The 19,850-nt window shown below is 43.6% G+C and overlaps 1 protein-coding gene across 2 annotated transcripts in view; it reads left to right on the top strand.

Annotated features, from left to right (window-relative positions):
* The window catches only part of tho2 (THO complex subunit 2-like protein), a 101,860-nt gene that overhangs the window by 47,984 nt on the left and 34,026 nt on the right, over positions 1–19,850 (top strand). Inside the window, exons 20-30 of one of the 2 annotated variants that reach the window (XM_075882173.1) lie at positions 782–946; positions 7,723–7,785; positions 7,996–8,090; positions 8,657–8,780; positions 9,746–9,775; positions 10,783–10,924; positions 12,498–12,655; positions 13,920–14,048; positions 14,173–14,304; positions 18,834–19,018; positions 19,618–19,693. In XM_075882173.1, coding sequence (XP_075738288.1) covers positions 782–946; positions 7,723–7,785; positions 7,996–8,090; positions 8,657–8,780; positions 9,746–9,775; positions 10,783–10,924; positions 12,498–12,655; positions 13,920–14,048; positions 14,173–14,304; positions 18,834–19,018; positions 19,618–19,693 — 1,299 coding nt within the window. The remainder of the gene's footprint in view (positions 1–781; positions 947–7,722; positions 7,786–7,995; positions 8,091–8,656; positions 8,781–9,745; positions 9,776–10,782; positions 10,925–12,497; positions 12,656–13,919; positions 14,049–14,172; positions 14,305–18,833; positions 19,019–19,617; positions 19,694–19,850) is intronic. The other variant, XM_037428836.2, reaches the window with a different exon arrangement.

The raw sequence follows: 19,850 nt of genomic DNA on the forward strand, positions 1-19,850 counted from the left end.
CACCGCTTCGCTGTAGGGGAGAGATTGTTTATCCAGCAGTTTTTGAAAAGGCCGGATTGGGTTGAAGGCGAAATACTGCACCCGCGTTGGACCACGATACTGGATTGTAAAAAGCGACCATGGAAAGGTTCGGCGTCACCTCAATCACATGAAGGTTAGACCAGACAAACAACCCATTCGCTGACAGATTGGAGCGCAGCCGACGATTTCTAGGATGCAACGCCAGAAGAAATTCTTTCGAGCTTGGCTTCTCAATGGTCTGACTTGCCCAAGATGCTGGACAACACTCCGTCGCAACCGCCGATGTCACTGGCAATGACCATCCGGCAACTTCGACCGCCAGAGGTCAGGCGACCCCCAGATCGCTATGGAGACTTCGTCTAAGAAAGGAAGAGTTGACATGTCACCTTAGAAGACGATGACAATGAAGTGCACGTGGGACTGCACTGAAGCTGTGGCTTGAGCGTCAGCGTCGAACGCTGGCCAGTAGTGACTCCGAAGCCTGAACTACGCTTCTGAACTTGTTCATCTTTCTTGTACTTAAATACATCGTCTACAGCCACAAGCGGCTGTATAGATGTAAAAGGAAAAATGGAAAGAAAGAGGGACACATAGGTAGGATGAGTGTTCATTCTGTCTGTTTGTTAGTTTGTTCATGATACCCTTAAGGTGCATTGTGAGTGTGCAGCTTTTAATATTGCTTGGCCTCATTATTTTACCACGCTTGTTCAACTCTGGGGTCTGAGAAGGGCATCTTTCAATTGGACTCGTCTTTTTACAGTGCCAGGACACACTTGTGCAATTCTGCAGCTTCCTGTCAAGTAGCTTGAGCACGGAAGAGTATGCAGGCAGGCTACCTTCTGTGGACCTGCTTCTGTCAAAATTCCATGTTCAGGCAGATGTGGCCTTCTTCCTGGCGAGACCTATGTTTGGACACCAGATCAATGTGAGTTTATACTGCGGCTCCTCATCTCTCTGATATTGCTTTTTTCTTGTAATATGCCTGCGGCACAGATGACAAATTCAATTGATGAGGTCCTCATGGCAGAAAAACTACATACCAAATTTGCTTGATTACCATGTATGCTCATGTAAGGGTTGCACCTATTATTTGCCATTTTGATGGCTTGCAACTCTTACACGAATCTGGCCTATATCTTTCACTAATCTGGCCTATATCTTTCTGCAAGGACCTATACCTCTCTGCAATGCCTAGTGATCACACTTAAAGTTGGTTCACACCGGTGACCAGCAGTGGTTGTGCGTTCTTTTGCTGCTGGCGACCAAAAAGCGACTACATTCACACGGGCAAAGGCTGTATACGAGCAACCGGAAGTCACGAACCCGGAAAGCCACGTCCGGATCTTGTTTTCACTGTTGTCAGTGAAAACTTTGGAGACCAGTGGCGGTCAGCTGATCGCCGCCAGTCGAGTGGGCGTAGGCAGCTGAGCACACCGCATTTATTGTTTTCGACGGCCGCTTTCGCACTCTGTTCCCAGCAGCGTTATAGACTTCGATTGGAGTAAAGACGAGAGTGTGATGGTGCTAACACGACCGTTGGATGAAAAAGAAGGTGCGACCTCTCTATTGCCGCTGAAGCAGCGTCTCGGACCTAAATTAATGTTGTTACTCAAATATAGTTGTTACTCACCCATTTACTCACTAGGCGCACTCTGGCGCCAAAGCTCATTCTGCGAAAAGCCCTTCCACACACATTTATACAAGTGATAGCTGCTCTTCTCAGGTCGTAAATAACGCTTTTTCTAGTTGCACATCACTGGTACGATACTGAAGTCGTTATTGGAAGTACCGGTAGCAGCACTTACCGTATTTACTCGATTCTACCGCGCCCTCGATTGTAACGTGCACCCGATTTCCACCGCGAAAAAAAAAAAAAAAGTAAGACATCGATTGCAACGCGCACCCGTTTTTTTTCGCTGGCCCGCACGATCACACCACTCGAAAAAACGATTCCTTTCGGGATTGTCTTCCATTTAAATATGAGGTACGGGCGAAGCTTGTGCCCATCTGACGTGTAACAGAGCATTGCTGTCACTGTAGTTTTACCGTGTCAGCACGCGAACTTGCTTCGCCCCGTTCTTCTCGACGGTTGTGGTGCCAGGCATGTCGAAGTAAAGAGGCGTCTGATCCGCATTCCAGATTTGCCCAAGCAGGTAGCCGTTGTTGCGCCGCAAGTTTAGGACGAACCTCTGAAAACTGTAAAGCATTTCATCGTCCTTCTCCGCAAAAGTTTTCGCATATGCATGTTCCCCTTCGGAGGGAAGAGCCTTTCTTCTTCATATAGTTAATTAGCCAGCACCTGCTCGCTTTAAACTGGCTCCGCATTAGACCTTTTTCTAAGACTAATTGCATAGCCCGCACTTGGGGCAGTTCTGTCGTCACGGGGCGCTGTGCCGCTCGCTGCTCAAGCACATACTCGCCGAGCAGTTCTTTAATTTGCGGAAACCGACCCTGCTGTGGTCCACTGAAGCCTTTGCGTGAAGCTTTGCTGTCGACAATCTTCTGCTTTTGTTTCCGCCGGTCCCGCACGCACGTTTCGGGAACGACCGCGATGCGGCCCGACTTCCGTCCATTTCTGCACACGCGATGACTTTTCTTTTAAAAGCGGCATCGTGGTGCACTCGAGTTTTTGGAGTCGGCCCTTCCACGCCGTCGATGCTAATGCACTACTAGATGACGAACTTCTCAGCACACGTACGAAGTCCCGCACATGGGAAACACATAGGTAGAAATAGCCGACGCGCCATGCCGACGCACGTAGGGGGCGGCCATTTTGGATTTGCGATGGCAATAGATTGACCGTAATTTTTTTGTTCGTACTCGATTCTAACGCGTATGCGATTTATGAACTCGCTTAACCGGAAAAAAGGTGTGCGTCAGATTCAAGTAATTACGGTACGTTAACAGTTTGCCCAAGTAGTGCCAATCTGTCGTAGAGTGTGCCTCAATACTCTTCATGAATGCGACCCGTATAACTCACCTGAACTGTCACTGATCCCATTAATGGGGAGGAAGTCGCCGGGCAGATTCCGAGGGCTGACGTATTGGTCCACCGAAACCCACCACGAAAGCACACACAATTTAAATCTCGGTCCTTTTCGTGCAGCAGCAACGCCAGCTGTAGTTCAAAGACCGAGTTATAAAGGGAAGAGTTAACTACGTAAACAAAATGTATTCTCAGTTTTCAGTCATTATACAAACTTTCACTCTGGGTAGGTATCAATTACAACTCACATTTACTTATGTCAAATTACTTATAACACTGTAAATTACTTGTAACACTGTCACACAGCCACCACCGAGCTCCATTAAGGGGGCTGACTGGTCCTAGACATTTTTTATTTCTTCAATGATCTTGATGAAACTGCACAAAATTATGTAGCCTTTTCTGCTGATTTCATATATTTAATTAGTTTTCCTGTAACTTATCTTATTCCTGAGATAACTTAAGTTCACCCCCTATTGTTTAAGGCTGCCATAGAAAAAAAAAGTGCTTAATTAAAAGTTATATTTAAGACATGCCAACATAGACTAATGACTATATATTGAATGTATGCAAGAGATTTTTTTTTGTTTTTAGGCCTTCTTGGTTATTTTACTGCAAAATGAGCTATCCATTTGCAAAAGCAGTTGAAATTGTGGTATAATTTTGATGAGTAACTAATTAAAAAAGCTTGTTCTCAAAATTCTGCTCCCATACTTACATTCTACACACATACAGGTTTTCATTGCAAAAAGAATTATTGCTGTACCTGCCCTAGCTGCACAGATATTGAGGCCTCAAAATAGAACAGTCGTAAATTTACATTTTTGTGAAAAAATGGAAAACACACAGCTTTTTCAAAAAGCAACAATCATGGTGCGTATATTTTGAAACCTCATAAAGGTGCTTATAAATTCGTAGGAGAGCTTGTAACACAGGTACCGACAAATTATAAAGAAGCCTCGAAGTGTGTTCCCCATTTTTCTTGCTGGTTCTTCATGTTAGCAGCACCAAGAATTTGGACAGTTAGAGTGACATTACAAAATAAGTACCACTTCCTGGTGCGGGAAAATTGGCAGAGAAATAGAAAAATACTGCAGAAACCAAATGTGTCAATTTTAAAGAAATGAATTTTTTGTCACTTTTTGGTCCCAAAGACCAGTCTGCCCCCTTAAACTCTGTTAAAGTAAATGTCCCCTGGGGAGTGTGGCAGCTTGGGCTAGTTGGTATGGCATGACTATAGTTATAGCGCGAGAACAAAACGACGACACAGAGACAAGAAGGACACGAAAGCTCGTGTCTTGTCCTTCTTGTGTCTGTGTCGTCGTTTTGTTCTCGCGCTATAACTATAGTCATCCCCTGGGGAGTTTGACGGAGATGGAGTTAGGGCAGTGTCACACGGCAAGTGTCAATAGTTGCAGCTAAAGGGCTCCGCCTGCGCTGTTCGATTTTCGCATAAGTATCCCAATCTCATCTCTAGTTGCATTTTTTTTAATACTTGTTGTGGGGTTTTCACAAAATTACAATATTAAGTCTGAAGCGAACAAAGCATTAGAAATTATTTGAATGAAAACACATTCGCTAAATGTGACGATCCTGGCCACCTTGTATCTAACGCTATGTTTGTTACAATTGCACTGTGCTCGACGACTAGTTTTTTTTATATCCTGCGTATTAAAGTTCTTGTGTTTCCTTTCCTCATGAGCGCACTCCAAGTTATCCTGAAATTAAGCTGGGTTCCATTGCCCATTTCTGCAGCCATGAAGCAGGTGCCGATGATGCAGCGCTGTCAGTGATTCCTCTCACAGGCAAACGCAAACACGGCAACAATAACCATACGCACGGGCGAAATATTTTTAAATGGCGGTGCCTGGCCCGACTCGCGAGGCACGGTGTGGAGGGCATCGGTGTGAAGAGTAGCTGCAACACACGTTATGAATGGCTACTGCAACAAAAGAACGTCTAATATTTCCAAAATGTATTATTGTTTTCACTGCGGCAATTCAGTGCTACTAGAAATTTTTTTCTGACCTGCAGATACTGGGGATGAGAGTACCTCGTTTAGCTGTGAAGGGAGATCGTCGAAGGTCCTTTGCGAAATGCTCCGTTTATGTTTGTGTTTGGGTGGACTTGTGACAAGGACTGCATCTTCTTTGTCGTAAGGACGAGAGAGTTAAACGGTGTTCGAGGGTGCCCGTGTGACAGGGAGGTTAGAGGGTATTTAAAACAAGTCCTCCACCATGGCGTCTCTCATAATCATATGGTGATTTTGTGACATTAAACCCCACAAATCAATCAATCATCACTTCGAGGCCTCGAATATTCACCACATGTGTGTAGTCCACAATTCTCTGAACGTTTCTCGGATATTTCTTTTCCAGGAAATACTCAAACGAACTTCAGCACTAATCGTCATCCTAGTGACACTCTTCAAAACAATGCACTCAATGCGTCATCATTAAATTTTTCAGAGTGACTGACCTTACAACACGACCCACTCAAAACACTCAAATGTCATAACTTTTTGACAAAGTCCACCTACCCATCCTATCTTCCGCCATCTCTCTTTTGGATCCTTTCCGGTTTTGCTGTTTCGTGAGCATTCCAAGCGATTATTTGGCGTGTAGCACGTACCACAGCGACAGCTAGGGGAAAGGGTTTTGTTTCTCTGGTTCGTCCACAGAAAGGGGTAGCCCAGAAACAGATGTATTGAACTCTCATGATCTGCGCGGGCATTACGCCTTCGCCTGTGTAGAGACGCAGAGGCTTTGGTAGAGGGTAGAAGGCCCTGGACGCTTTTTCATAGTTTTCTTTTTTTGGTTGTGCCCGTCCGTTGAGCGGGAACGGTGGGCACGGTGGCCTGAAGCTGTCGTCTGGACGCAGCTGCGCGTGCCTGTTTTAACGCTCATGCAGTAGACTCCCATTAAAGGAAACCCTCTTAAACGAAATCGCTGTTTAAATAGAACTGCCTCTAATATGATTCGTTGTGTACTTGGAATATCGCACCCCTGTTGATTTCTCAGTAAACAAAACTCCTCTTAAATGAAACCCATTTTTCCTGGTTCCTTCAGGTTTTATTTAAAAGGAGTCTATGTGACAAAAAGAAGTGCTCACGAGAGGTGGCTGGCCACGCAAGCCGCCTGCTTCTCGACCTGCACTCACACGATGAGGAGTATTTCCGAGAGTAAGCTACTCGTTGTTTTGCATGCCTGTAAGATAGTGGACAATCCATTTTCTCTTTCTTTTGATTGGTTTAGCTTCCTGCAAATGCCGCCATGAACATTCGAAACTTTGCTCAAGCTCTGAGCAGAGTACTGCGTGGTGGCCATGATGGCACAGAGGAACACACTCGTTAGTATTTGAAGGCAGTGGCCAGTGCAATGAAAAATAAAGAAGGCAGTGAGCCCGGGCACAAACAAATGCTGACGTCTCTTCTGGTCTTTGCTCATTGGTTCCAGCTGTTTTTTGACTGCAGTTGTGCGACATAAAAATCTTTTTAAGAAGTGACTAGGCAAAGCAGTCGCTTAGCGACCATTTGAGACCAGTCGTAAAGCGACTAACTTACCTAGTCATGCGAGCAGTGCTAGTCGCCGGTGTAAACCAGCCTTTATTTATGGATGCTCATAGTCGTTTTCACTGTCACTGCTCTTGGAAGAGTTTGTCTCATGGGTGCCCTTCCAAAAGTAGTTGTTTTGTGTACTATCTATAAGATTCGCACTTCAGTAATGTGATTACGGCCACGTCACTATGTGTCTTCTGTAAAAAAAAAAAAAAAAAACTGCTTTTGCCATCTGCTAGTCAATCGTAAAGCTTTAATAGCAATAATATGTGGGTTTTAACGTCCCAAAACCACCATATGATTATGACAGACACCTTAGTGGAGGGCTGTGGAAATTTGGACCACCTGGGGTTCTTTAATGTACACCCAAATCTGAGCACACAGGCCTACAGCATTTTCACCTCCATCGAAAATGCATCCGCCGCAGCCGGGATTCGATCCGGCGACCTTCAGGTTAGCAGTCGAGTGCCATAACTACTAGACCACCGCGGCGAGACCCATTCGTGAAGCTGGTGCATACACTTGGCCTCGTGGAATCGTAAACTTTTTTTCTTCAAAATTTTCTTTCCTATGTTGGGGGTGCAGCCCTTACATGGCTAGCCATTACACAAGAACATATGGTAATTATGACACCAGTCATTGTCCAAATGAAGACAAAATGCATTCTTCACACTCTGAAGATTGTTTTGAGATGGTCTCTTGTACATGGTTTTCTTTTTAAAAGCCACATCTCCTTTTTTTTATGTCACAATACTAGCAAATGAAAAAAAAAATCTGTAAACAGGAGTGCTCGATTTCATGTTTTTGAAAAAAAAAAAACTAGTCCACTTGTCGAAGCGTTGGCTTGAGCATTTGTTGCCAGCACGCAACACCTGTTTATGAATTTTTTCATCTCAAGCTTCCATCTTTCTGCTGTTTTTTTTTAATACTAGCAGGCACTGCTTGTGCACGCTGTAGGCAAGAACAAATGTGTTTTCATTAGTTACTTGTTTGCCAGTCAGAGGCACTCTTGTGATGTAATATAAAATATGGCCCATATATTTATTGTGGTCGTAGTACAAAGTAAAAAGAGGAGTCATAAGTTGTGATGCTTTTTCACTCTATTATTTTTTTTTTGAGTTTCTTGTCATCTCCTGTTCTCTTTTTTGTTTTTTTGTAGTTGAAGTTTGATGAAGCCAAGAGGAAAGATAAAAGCTTCAAAACACTGGCAGCAGCACAAAAGGTAAACTTGTAGTGAACAGATGTCTTTTTGCTATCTTGTTACAAGGTGTATTCAATGTTTGGAAGGGGCGTGTTTCATGTAGCTTTTTGAACAACTCTTCTCAATGGTTTCCAGCTCCAGCGCTACGTATCTTGTTACAAGGTGTATTCAATGTTTGGAAGGGGCGTGTTTCATGTAGCTTTTTGAACAACTCTTCTCAATGGTTTCCAGCTCCAGCGCTACGTAGATGCTGTAGACCAAGTGATGTCCCAAGTTGTCGAAAACGTCAGGCCACTGCATCCAACAAAGACATGGGAAGACTTAAGGTACGGACAGTTTAGAGACACAGCCACTCTATATTTAAAAAAAAGAAAAGGAAGAAGAAGAGAGAAGAGCTGCAGCCAGTTTAATCCTGTGTATCAGTAGGAGAGCGTGTGACGTTACCGCAATGCTGCTGCACAATTTTGAGTACTTGGAGGAATGATAGTGCAAATACTAGCAAAAGCTGTGTAAGTGCAGGATTGGCTTTCTAGTCTAGGTGAGCAGCCAGGACACTCGCTATGGTCTGCAAGACCGTGTTAATGCTTAATGAACTGTGCAGTTTTGCGAATGTGCAACGAAGATCTTCAAAGCACTTGACCTTTGAACCAGTAATTCATCACCATTTGTCAGGCAGCAATGCACGCACTTTATGATTGGAGGTGGCTGATGTGTTGGTGCAGCTTATTTCCTCTGTTTTGAAAGGCATGTTGCATGTTGGGGCCTCCCTGGAATGCCTTTAATCTATTTAGGCCAGAGGGATTCTAGCTCCACTTTGTTATTATTTAGGGGGAACTCGCATCTCTCTTACACTTTCTTGCCTTTGTACCCTTTTGTTTCACTGTCTGTGCAGCCCCCAGTTCTACGTGACCTTTTGGTCGCTGTCCATGTACGACCTCTACGTCCCCACATCTAGCTACCAACGCGAGATTCAGAAGCTGAGAGACGCGTCCAATTCTGAAGAGACGAAGGACATGGTAAGCTTTGTTGAATTATTAGAATTTCTTAGCTGCCTGCTCTGCTTTTTCACATTCTCAATTTTTGGACTAGCATTTAAGCTACAGCAGGATATTTTGCTTTGATGTCATTGTGCAGTTAAACCCCTGTATAAGAGGCATGCTCTGGGCAGCAATTCTCGTCTCTTACGCGAATCGTGTCTTATAAGCAGGGTACCTCGTATCCATTTTCTTATCAATCCGTATCTTACTGCAGGCCCACTGGTGCCTCTTATGCCCATTTGTCTCTTATATCAGCGTCTCTTATAAAAGGGTTAGACTGTAATACGTTCTTTCCTCTGATATGCACCCAGTTGCATGTCTAGCTTAGTTGAAGATCCCTTATGTGTACAGTGATTCACGCATTCTCCATGCATGTGTCACAGCTCTGTGATGAATCACGATGGACGGTGTGAGCAAACAGGATTATTAATGACAGCATGGGTAGTTGGTGAGTGTAGCTGAGATGGTGCCAGTTAGTGGGAGGTGACCCGAGCATGAATGTGTGTGGGTGCCAATGTATTGTGAATAAAAGGGACTATAAACATGAATTGGTGGGCATAGGGAAAAACATGAGTACTGCACGAGTTAGTGCTCTGAGTAAGTGAACATGTAGTGTAATAAAATAAGGAGTATTCTGCTGTCCTTTGGGCCTAGTGTGACTAGTTACCACATGGGCTCTCACAGAGAGCCAGGTTTGTGCTGGTTTTCTACCTCAATTAGCACAGTGCTGTCCCAAGAAACTGCAGTGCTTAGTAAAAAAGTAGTTTCAACAGTTTCACTGTTTAGACCCTACTGGTGTCGATGCTTCTAACACCGCTGCTACTTTTATTATTGCAGCTAATATTCACATATGCTGTAACGATCCTGTTTACATGCTCATACGTTAGGGACAATTCTTGTTACTGCTGTGCCGAACTAAAGCTTCTATACTGCCTTGTTTCCAGTCTAACCCAGCACAGAGACGACCATCGCAAGTATGCTTCCTCTAAACTTATATTCATTCGTGGTATTTTCTTGTTCTGTACAAAGGTAATCAACACACTCCAGCTACATCATGAGAGTATAAACCTACAAGTATGCCAGAGCCAATAATAGTGGAATTTGTTGCTGGCAAGAAACACAATTTTTTTGCTGCATCATTGTGTGCAGGATTTTGTTTGTGAGAAGAGGGTGGCAGGTGGGTGGTATCCTGCTTGAGTCATTTATGTAACAAGTTAGCAGCAGCTGAAAGTTGTCGCTGTTTATTATGTTGCACAATGAATTGGTGGGATGCAAGAAATATATGCACAAAACAATGTGTGAGCTTTTAATAATGAGATTTATTTCCCATTTCGACGAAATGATAATTTCATGGTGATCAGAGTGGTTTGAAGCTCTTAGATAAAAGGCTCATGCCTTACTGGTTTTCGTTGTGTACTTGTAGGTACACAACGTATTTTATACTGTGTAAAATGCAAGAATGTCAAACCCTTGATCATTCTCTCACCAGTCTTTGGGTTAACGTGGATAAATAGTGATTTGTTATTGCTCTTAGAGAAGCTTTCTTTGTATTCAAGCCATAGTGGAGTGTACATATTTCATTGTAACCCCAGGGGAATGAAAAGAGAAAGTTATCACTTAAAAAAATAGATTGATGCTCTACCCAAAAGTGTTTAATCATCCTGTTCTCGATTCTTACTCCTATTAAAAATTTGGGCAAATTTTTCTGGGCCAAGTGTTTTGTCTTAAAAATGTAGTTAGTACTTAAAGAAAGAGGTAATGGAAAAATAATACAGTTATGCAAAAAGAAAAAATATTACTTGAGGAAAGAGAATACATTTATCTTCTTGCCTTTTACCGTTCTAGAAAAGCCTATTACTCATATCTCCACGGACCTCTCTCCTACTCCTCAACCGTGGCCACAGCATTCACTTTGCTTTTTCCCTGACTAGAAAACCATTCTGTGCGTGTTATGATGATAGGGAATACTTTATTTCTGCAGGCTCCCAGCAAACGCAAGAAGGAAAAAGACCGGTGTGACGCCCTTGCTGACAAACTGGCTGAAGAGGAGCGCAAACAACAGGAACACTGCACTCGAGTTCTGGCTCGACTGCGTAGTGAAAAGGATGCCTGGTTTCAGTCAAGTATGCACTTTCGCTTGTGTGCTGTGCCACTTGCAATCCAATATACTAGAGCTTGCCCTTTTCTTAAGCCTACCTATTATGTATTACAGGCTGTGGCTGGATCATGGGGTGATAGGGGCATACATGCGAGTAGGTATAGGAACACAAGCATAAATAGTGCAACTGCATACAGTCGAACCCCTCCATAAGGGACATGGGTATAAGACACAAATGGGTGCCTACAATAAAATACCGGTTGATAAGAAAATGCATACATGGTACTCTGTTAATAAGAGACATCTCATCTAAAAGACAAGAATGGCGGCCCAGAGGGTGCCTCTTATGGAGGGGTTCAACTGTAAATGAAAAACACAGCAGCTGTAACAAAAATGATACTCTCAAACCACACACAGAACATACTATGGTTTATGCGAGTGCATCATGAATTGATACCAAGCACAGTGAGACTGCAGTTTTTGCAGCGCAACAGACTCTGGAGGGACCAGGAAAATGTGTTCCATTTGACTGGTGTATTGTGTACCGTGAGATGAACACATGTGCTGAATGCAAGTATGAAACCAATCGTCCTGGAGGCAGTGGTTCAAGCAGCAACCGATTTCTGTTGACCGAGAGTCTTTTTTTTTTATATCATAGTTCATAGTCCAGTTTTTATATCATAGTATATCAAGCAATCTCGTCAACACATTCTGGAAAGACCAGCAGTCACTGAGATGGCTCTTCCATGCATCATGGTACAGGAATGTCTTCATGTAGATTATTACATTTTAAATGTGAATATAAGTACAGTTGGGTCTCGATAATTTAAATTTATGGGTGTCTAATTATTTTGTTTGAATTATCAGAAGTTCTCATAGATATGACAAAGTGCAGCACGCCAACTTCTGTTGTATTGCCTCTTTTTTCTTAGGGCTGCAGCAAAATCATAGATAGTCGTGCTTAACTGGTATTGAAGCTTTAAATGTCATCGATCATACTGGCACTTGTTGCCCTAAAGCATGTGCACGCTTGTGTATTTAAAAGGAACGAAATTGAAGGACACTGTTTATTCCAAAGTGTTTAGGAGAAAGCGTGTGGCCATTTGACTGACTATGCCGGGTCTTTTTTTAGGGTCTCTGTGGAATGGCATGTAAACGGGCTGTGCGTGTTTTTTTTTTTTTTTACCATGAATGGCAGCCATGTGCAAGACTTACCTGCCTTAGTTTTGCAGGCGATCGCATTCTCCTGTTTGGGGCATTGTGCAGGCACCATTCACATTCTATTTATGGAGGTCTGTTAGAATGAGATACTGTAGATGGAATTATGATCAGTATTATATACATGAAGATTTTATGGTATATATCTCAAGAAACCTGTTGCTTTGCCTTGATTACTTGATGTATATGCCATGACTGTGGTAGCCAAAGAAAATCTGTAAATGCAGGTTCTTGAGCTGCTTGTTCATCTGTAATTTTCAAGTATACCTAAAATGAGTTAGAAACTTTTATGCTGAGTAAAGACTGTAGACTTGGTATTGTGAACTTTTCTTTTGCATTAATAATGAGGGAGCATGTTGTTTTTTTTAATTCATGTGCAGGGTCATCCAAGAACGAAACTATCACACAGTTCCTGCAGTTGTGTGTGTTCCCACGCTGCACATTCACAGCGCTGGACGCCTTGTACTGTGCCAAGTTTGTTCATTTAATCCACATCCTCAAGACGCCCAACTTTTCTACCCTTATCTGCTATGACAAGGTGAGGGGATACACACCCAGAGCATCTCACTCTCAATAGCTTCTTCTTTAGGTGCTACTGTTCCAGTAGTCGCAAGAAGTAGTGTTTTTAGTAGTAGTGTGTAACTTTTGACCATCGCGGTTGAGGTTCTTGTGCCGCCGCTTTTGCCGGTCTGTCTCAAGGTCATGCACATAGGTGTAATATGCTCGAAAACATGGCTTGTATCTGTTACGATTGTAACTGCAGCCTTTTCGTGTCGGTGACGCATCTTCATTGTCAGGGATGCTGGTGTGGTTGACATGCATGTGACGGTCATGCTTCTCACAATCTTTCACAAGTGTGCGGCACTCTGTATTGAAGCTGTGCATGCACACCAGTTGTCTAACTGTTCCTGTGAAGCTCTTTGTCTCGCTAATTTAAGTGGTAATACACTTGCCGTAGAGCACTGGGCGATCAGTCTTAGAAAATTTTCATTCGGATGCCATTTTTTTGGCTGGGATATGAGCCATTCACGTGTTTACATGGTTTTGCGGGCTGCATGGATGCTCTTGTTCCCCAACATTTGATCTAGCTGTTTGCTCATATCCTCGATGTATGAAACGGCGTGTCAACGGGATCGAGCTTACATGATATTTATGAATTCTCGTACAGGAATGTGTTTTGTGGATGCATGCTCACACTGATGCGTTGATCAGTATGTTGCGACATGTGCTGAATAAAGCTCCTTTCTTAGACATCGTTGGAAGATGCAATGGAAAGGAATGCTAAAATTAGTTTTTCATCTAGAAGGCTGGACAGTAAGTAGAGTGTGTATGCATAGAGATTTGTGGGAGCGTACGTGTTAGTCAGAAAAGGCCATGTTATATAGCCTGCCCTGCTATATAAGTGGTTACCTAATAAGTGGTGAAGAGCTCACAGGCATTGTCTCTTGATGTTTCTTTTTCCCTGCACCCGTAAGTGTGTTGCAACCTAAATGTGAAGTGATGAGAGAATGTTGAACGAAGAGTGTTTCTGGAGCCAATGATACAAGTCCATTTGTTGAAGCACTGCCCCAGCTACTTTCCCTGTTATCAAATTTCTCATCCTTTCAAGCTGCCATCTTCCCCTAAACTTCTTATTCTGGCTTCCTCACTTTGACTTTTATGCTTTATTGTGTTTGATCCTTTACGAAAACCTTGTTACAAAGGCATTATTATCTCTGAATGATAATGCATTACTTTACGTTGACTTGCATCCTTTGTGTTAGTGGCATTTCTAACCTGTAGCTCATTATCTTCTCCTGCAGATTTTTTGTGACATCACATACACTGTAACAGCATGCACTGAGAATGAGGCCAATCGGTATGGCCGCTTCCTCTGCTCCATGTTGGAGACAGTGATGCGCTGGCACAGTGACAAGTCTATTTTCGATAAGGTGAGTGCTGTTTGCTTGCTATGGTGCTGATATTGTGAGTATGCATCGTATTCAGGGGGTGTGGATAGAGAGGATAGCGTGTTTTTATGTGCCAGAGCTACAACTTCATTGTGGATTCTTGCAGGAGTGTGCCAACTTTCCCGGTTTCATGACAAAGTTTCGTGGTGCTAGCCAGTCATCAGACATTGCCACTGATCATGTTGATTATGAGAACTACCGTCATGTTTGTCACAAATGGCACTTCAAAATCACCAAGGTAAATAGATGTTTAAAGACTCTTCCTTTTGCTTTCAATTTCAATTTATCCTATCCCTGAGAAATAAAGGAAGGCCCAAACGAAAAAGTTGCAATTCTCATTTGATGAAGATTTAGGCCCTCTGTACATGGCATACAGCAAAGAGAGATATACAGTAAAAGCTCGTTAATTTCAAGGGGTAGCCGCCTCAGTTCGAATTAACGAAAGTTTAAACTATCGAAAGTGAAGAACAAGAACACTGCAACTCAGTAGGGCATAACAATTTATTTTTAGAAAGATTCTGTGATCGCGGTCTGCCTTCTTTCCATGAAGGCGACAGCCAGCACTTTTTGCTCTAATCAGCGAATTTGGCGGAAGGCCTCTTCTCCACCTTCTTCAAAACTTAAAAAAAAACGGGCGGCATTTAATCCGGCCATGACTTCCGCAGCTGAGGGCTGCACTGGTGCTTCATTCCCTTCCTCATCATCGTCACTGGCAGCTACAGGTTCTGCACTTCTCACCTGACATGGTGAACAAGGCGGTGATGCCGTGTTCGAGCACTGGTGGCTTGTCAGCTTGCAGAGCTTCGGTGCTGAAGCCACAGTGGCGAAAGCAATTTGCTATCGTAAGCGCTGTCACTTGCTCCCAGGCACGCACAAGCATGTGTAGTGCACTTAGGAGCGTCACTTGGTAGTTATTGCACAAAATAATTTGTTCCAACATATGACACTGATAAAATGATTATAAATGTGTAATCATACCCTGGTCCATGGGCTGCTGTACCGCTGTCGTGTTTGCTGGAAGGAAGGCCAGCTCAATCGCCTTCGTCTCAACATTGACTTTATGGGCCGGACAGTTGTCCTCAAGAAACCGGACTTTGCGGCCACAGTGTTCGAACTTCTTGTCAAGCTTCCCTAGCCACTGCGCAAACAATACCCCTGTCATCCAGGCCTTTTTGTTAGCCGTGTAGTCTGATGGAAAAGACCGGATGTTCTTGAAACAACGAGGACTTCTTGATTTGCCTATCACGAACAGTGTGCTGCCTTTGCCAGTATGACTGGCCCACTCAGTGGTATGTCCTGCGAACGCTTTTCCTTTATCTAAATGAAAAGCGCTTTCTCGAGGTCAAGATACTTTTTGGGCCGCAACCTCCTTCTTTTGCTCGCAACTTATGCCTGTAAGGCGTCTTCAATAGTCCTATTTTTTTTCATAAGTAGATAACATGTTCGGTATACCATGCCATACTTGCCAAGTCTCCCGGATTGGCCGGGAGACTCCCGGATTTGGACCGTTTCTTCCATTTGTACGGTTGTCATGAAAATATCCCGGGAATCGAAATTTTTGTGCGTGATCCGGCCGCCTTGACAAAAAGAAGCAGCTCAATCCGCTCCAAGCTTTTCGAACCTACCCCATTTTATTATTAGTAAGAGGCGTTCATCTAAATGTACAGTAGAATCTCAGTGATGCGAAACCGGGGCAGATACGAATTCGTGAAATTCCTCAGCGAAATTCCACTATGTCTATTGGGCCTAAATTCGAATGTTCCGAACACATTTCCTAATCGCGGCGGGGGATACGAACTTTACTACGGAAATCGTCGAATGAAGGCCGGGAGCAACGTACTCGAAGCTTCAGAAGTACGCGTGCGTCCGGCCCACGCACTGTCTTCTACAGTGCATGTGATTGTTGTTGCCACAATCGCTGTCGACGAAACCGTGCTTGTTTTTGATGCGATCATGTATGGCAACGACGTAACTGTCCTGAAAGTGTGCATGCGTCCAACACTCAACCAGTCTAAGCAATGCTGCTTTCCGCAAACCCTGTGGATAAAACACCGGCAGATGCAATTGTAGACGGCGTAAAATGACTTTGTTTTGAAGGCGTTTGCGCAGTCAAGTGCACGAGTATTGAAAAAAGAACTACCATTTGTCGCAACCGCCACACACAACATTGCGGTTGCGGCGGCGCGATAGCGATCTACGAGCTCCGAGGGCACGCATCGGTAGACTAAACGCGATAAATGCGTAAAAAAAAAAAAAACTTTCGCCGCAAGGGCGAAGAAATCAATGCTACACCAACAACTTGGAATGTCACACTGAGAACGGCAAGCAGATCAAAACGCGCAGCGCGCTGCTCACACACAAATGACGCATGAAAACAATACACACAAGATGAAAGCAAACTAACGTTCACTGCTCGACACGTAACGCACTGTTCAAACAACAAAAAAGCGACGCTCGATATATAATCACAGGTACCGAAGAGTACAAACTAACAAGTGTCGCAGTTATACCTTGCTGTGTATGAAAAGCGCGCTTTTTTTGCAAATGGGGCCTGTGCATAGACCGAAGATACCTTTGTGGGCTCCGGCAACTGACGCAATCGCACCAGTGAAAGCCCAAGGCACACGATTCTCCCCATCGAAAGATAAGCGCTTGCGCACAAACATCACCCCCCCCCCCCCCCCCATCCGCAGGGCAAAGTACGCGCCAGAGACAAGCGCGCGTCGGCGCATTGCGACGAGCTAGGCACAGAGCACGGGCGGCTTTTTTTTTTTGCTAGAGTGATAATAGTATATATAGATAAGTATACATATACGGTGAATGACGGCGGTGGCGGCGACGGCAAGAAACCAGCTTAGACTGTCAATAACAAAGGGGCCAGACACGTTTTGGCGTTCCTGTCAAAAGAATCTAGTAGGGAGCAAAGCTTCGACCCGCGCTTTTGCGGCTGCCAGCTGTGTTTTCACGTCCGTTCATGTGTGTCCCAGTAAGACATACACGAGCTGTTTTGAAGGAAATAAATTATGCTAGTTGTGTTGATCCTTTGAGACTCTCACCTCAGTGGGAATCCCTAACTTCGTGTGTTCGGCCACTCCAAGCTGACCGCAACGCTGATGTTTGTGCTTGTGATTGAGACACCCCACCCTCACCCCCTCTTGTTTTTTGCGATATTTTTTGTTTGTCCTTGGGTTTTTTTTTGGTGTCGAAACAAATAGAAAAAAAATAATTCAGCCCCCCCTTCCCCCCCCCCCCCCCCCTACAGAAACCTCTTGGATTCAGAATCCTTGAACTTGGCAGGTATGCCATGCTTTTTCGCGATTTCTTGCTTAGGCAAGAGGCTGGCGTCCACATTCTGCAGGATATCGGCTTTCTCTTGAAGTGTTTTGGCACGGTATTTGTTGCGGGCACACGCCATCAAGTCGCAGCAGCAGAATCGCGACAGACGGAAGCTACTCCCGGCGCTACCGCAGCAAACGTTAGCCGAGGCCTAACACCAACACAAAGAATTGCGACAGTCGGAAGCTACTCTTGGCACCAACAACCGAGGCGTACGACGACATGCCCGAGACGGAGACTGCAGAGATAAGGACTGGGCGAAGCTACGATTCGCCCGATTATCTGTGTGCTGGTCATGCCATCTGTCGTTTAACAGCAACAGCTATGCAGGATTTGCAAAGGCTCCAAGATCGGCGCCTAAACAAAGAAGCAAATCTTGGAGGTTACGTAGGACGGAGAGCAGGCAGCCGCCGAGAGAGAGAGATTGTGGGGAGGTGTTGTGAAGAGTAAGAGGCATTATTTTCTGCACTCTGGCCTCCGTGCCAGTTTCTTTCTCCGTTTTTTTCTCCGCTCCCTGTCAATGCCGCCTCGTTACTCGGCAGCCGCACTATCAAGTGACTAGCCAAGTCGTCGGCGCGGTGGCGCGTAGTTCGAAATATCCGTGGCGGAACTTACTTGCTTACTTACGGAACTTACTTACTTCGAATTAACGGGCTTTTTTATTCATAGGCTTGTATGAAGCTTGGCCGGGCCATAACTTAGAGTTTGAATTATCCAGAAATTCTAATTAATAAAGTTTGAATTAACGAGCTCTCACTGTAATGTACACACATGTACATATAGCGTAATTGAGCTTGGTAATGAAACATTGCAATTGGTGGGCATTGCTGAGAGTAGTCATTGCCGGAACTTGCTTTTTTTTTACTTGTAAGCATAAACGAAGTAAAGCAGCATAATGCAGAAAAAAAGTTTTGCTATACGACATTTTTTTGGGGAATACAGTGGTTAATATATATTCTATAAGGATAACTCACATACATTATAGTTTGCAACCAAACCCAATTAATGTGTATGCATTTACTGCTTATTGAAGCATGCAGGACAAAGGTGTGAGAAAACCTACTTCAAATTTCTATTTCATTAGAAAGTTCATTGTTTTGAATAAGCATTGTAATAATAGTTGATTGCTTTGAATATTCATGAGAATGTTACAGTATGCTAGAATTAACTTCAACCTAAACTTAAGACCTGTAATCTTGAAGTACTTGAAACAAACAAATAAAAATTTGCTACATTCAATTTCTTGTAAAGGTGATTTCTTGGCACAGCTGCACCACTATAATATAGTAAAACTTAAAATTTCATTATTCACTCTTAAGCATTTGAAATCGCTTTTGCTTTAGGTTTGATACAAATGTCTATCTGTACGTGAATAAAAGTGGTGCTGTCTTTTTAGCTTTTCAGCCATCAATTTTATTACTTCTTCTACAGGCACTAGTGATCTGCCTTGAATCTGGTGACTATGTCCAAATCCGGAACAGCTTGATTGTGCTCACCAAAGTGCTACCTCATTTTCCTGTGATGACAAATTTGGGCCAGGCGCTGGAGAGGCGCATCGAAAAGATTCGGCAGGAAGAGAAGGACAAGCGGCCAGACCTCTTTGTCCTTGCCACAGGGTGGGTTTCCTGATGCATTCATTTTGCCAAGTAAACGGTAGTTTCTAAGTGAAACTGAAGCCTTTTTTATTAGTTGGTTTAGATAGTGAGAAAATAAAGTGATCAGAACCAACGTTTTAACTGCTGCCTGTGAACGGAAAGCACAGAAGCAAGCACCAAAGGGTCTTTCCCAAGTGAGAGACGACCTAAGGGGAGATACTGCACTTTAAAAAGAATTTTTTTACTTTTTAATTGACTTTGACTAAACTTGGTGAGTTTACTTATATATGTGTGATGATTTCAAATATGGAGTTATTTTTCTAATTGAATGTGTTTTTTTACTACAAAATATTTTATGTACCATTTGGGAGAGCAATATTGTTTTAAACTTGGAGTTACAAAAAAAGTCAGCGCATCACAATAATCTGGAATCAAAACTGTGTGCAGTGCAACAAAGCGGATGTTCTAAACATATTAGGAAAAAAGTTGTGGTATGTTGAGCTGTTTTTAGTGGGTTCATTTAAAGTTCCAAATGTTCACCATATCATTAATTTTTTTGAGAAGCACTAAACACCGAGCCCGCTTTAGTTCCAAATGCCATACACTCTGTTTCCTTTTAGATATGCTGGCCAGCTGAAGAACAAGAAGCCAGATTTGATTCCCGAGCACGAATTCCATGTGAAGGACAACAAAGAGGTGGGTCGACCTTTATTAATAGTGATTGCATGACCTTTGCCAGTGCACGTAGGACTTCATAAGGTGATTATTAAGAGAAAAAATTAGGGTACGTTGTTGTCCACCTGCACTATGCGATCACATGACGAGCAGTGGAGCGGAAAATGGTAGGCAACAT

This window comes from Rhipicephalus microplus, chromosome 2, assembly GCF_043290135.1.
Source record: "Rhipicephalus microplus isolate Deutch F79 chromosome 2, USDA_Rmic, whole genome shotgun sequence".
NCBI classification, from domain to species: domain Eukaryota; kingdom Metazoa; phylum Arthropoda; class Arachnida; order Ixodida; family Ixodidae; genus Rhipicephalus; species Rhipicephalus microplus.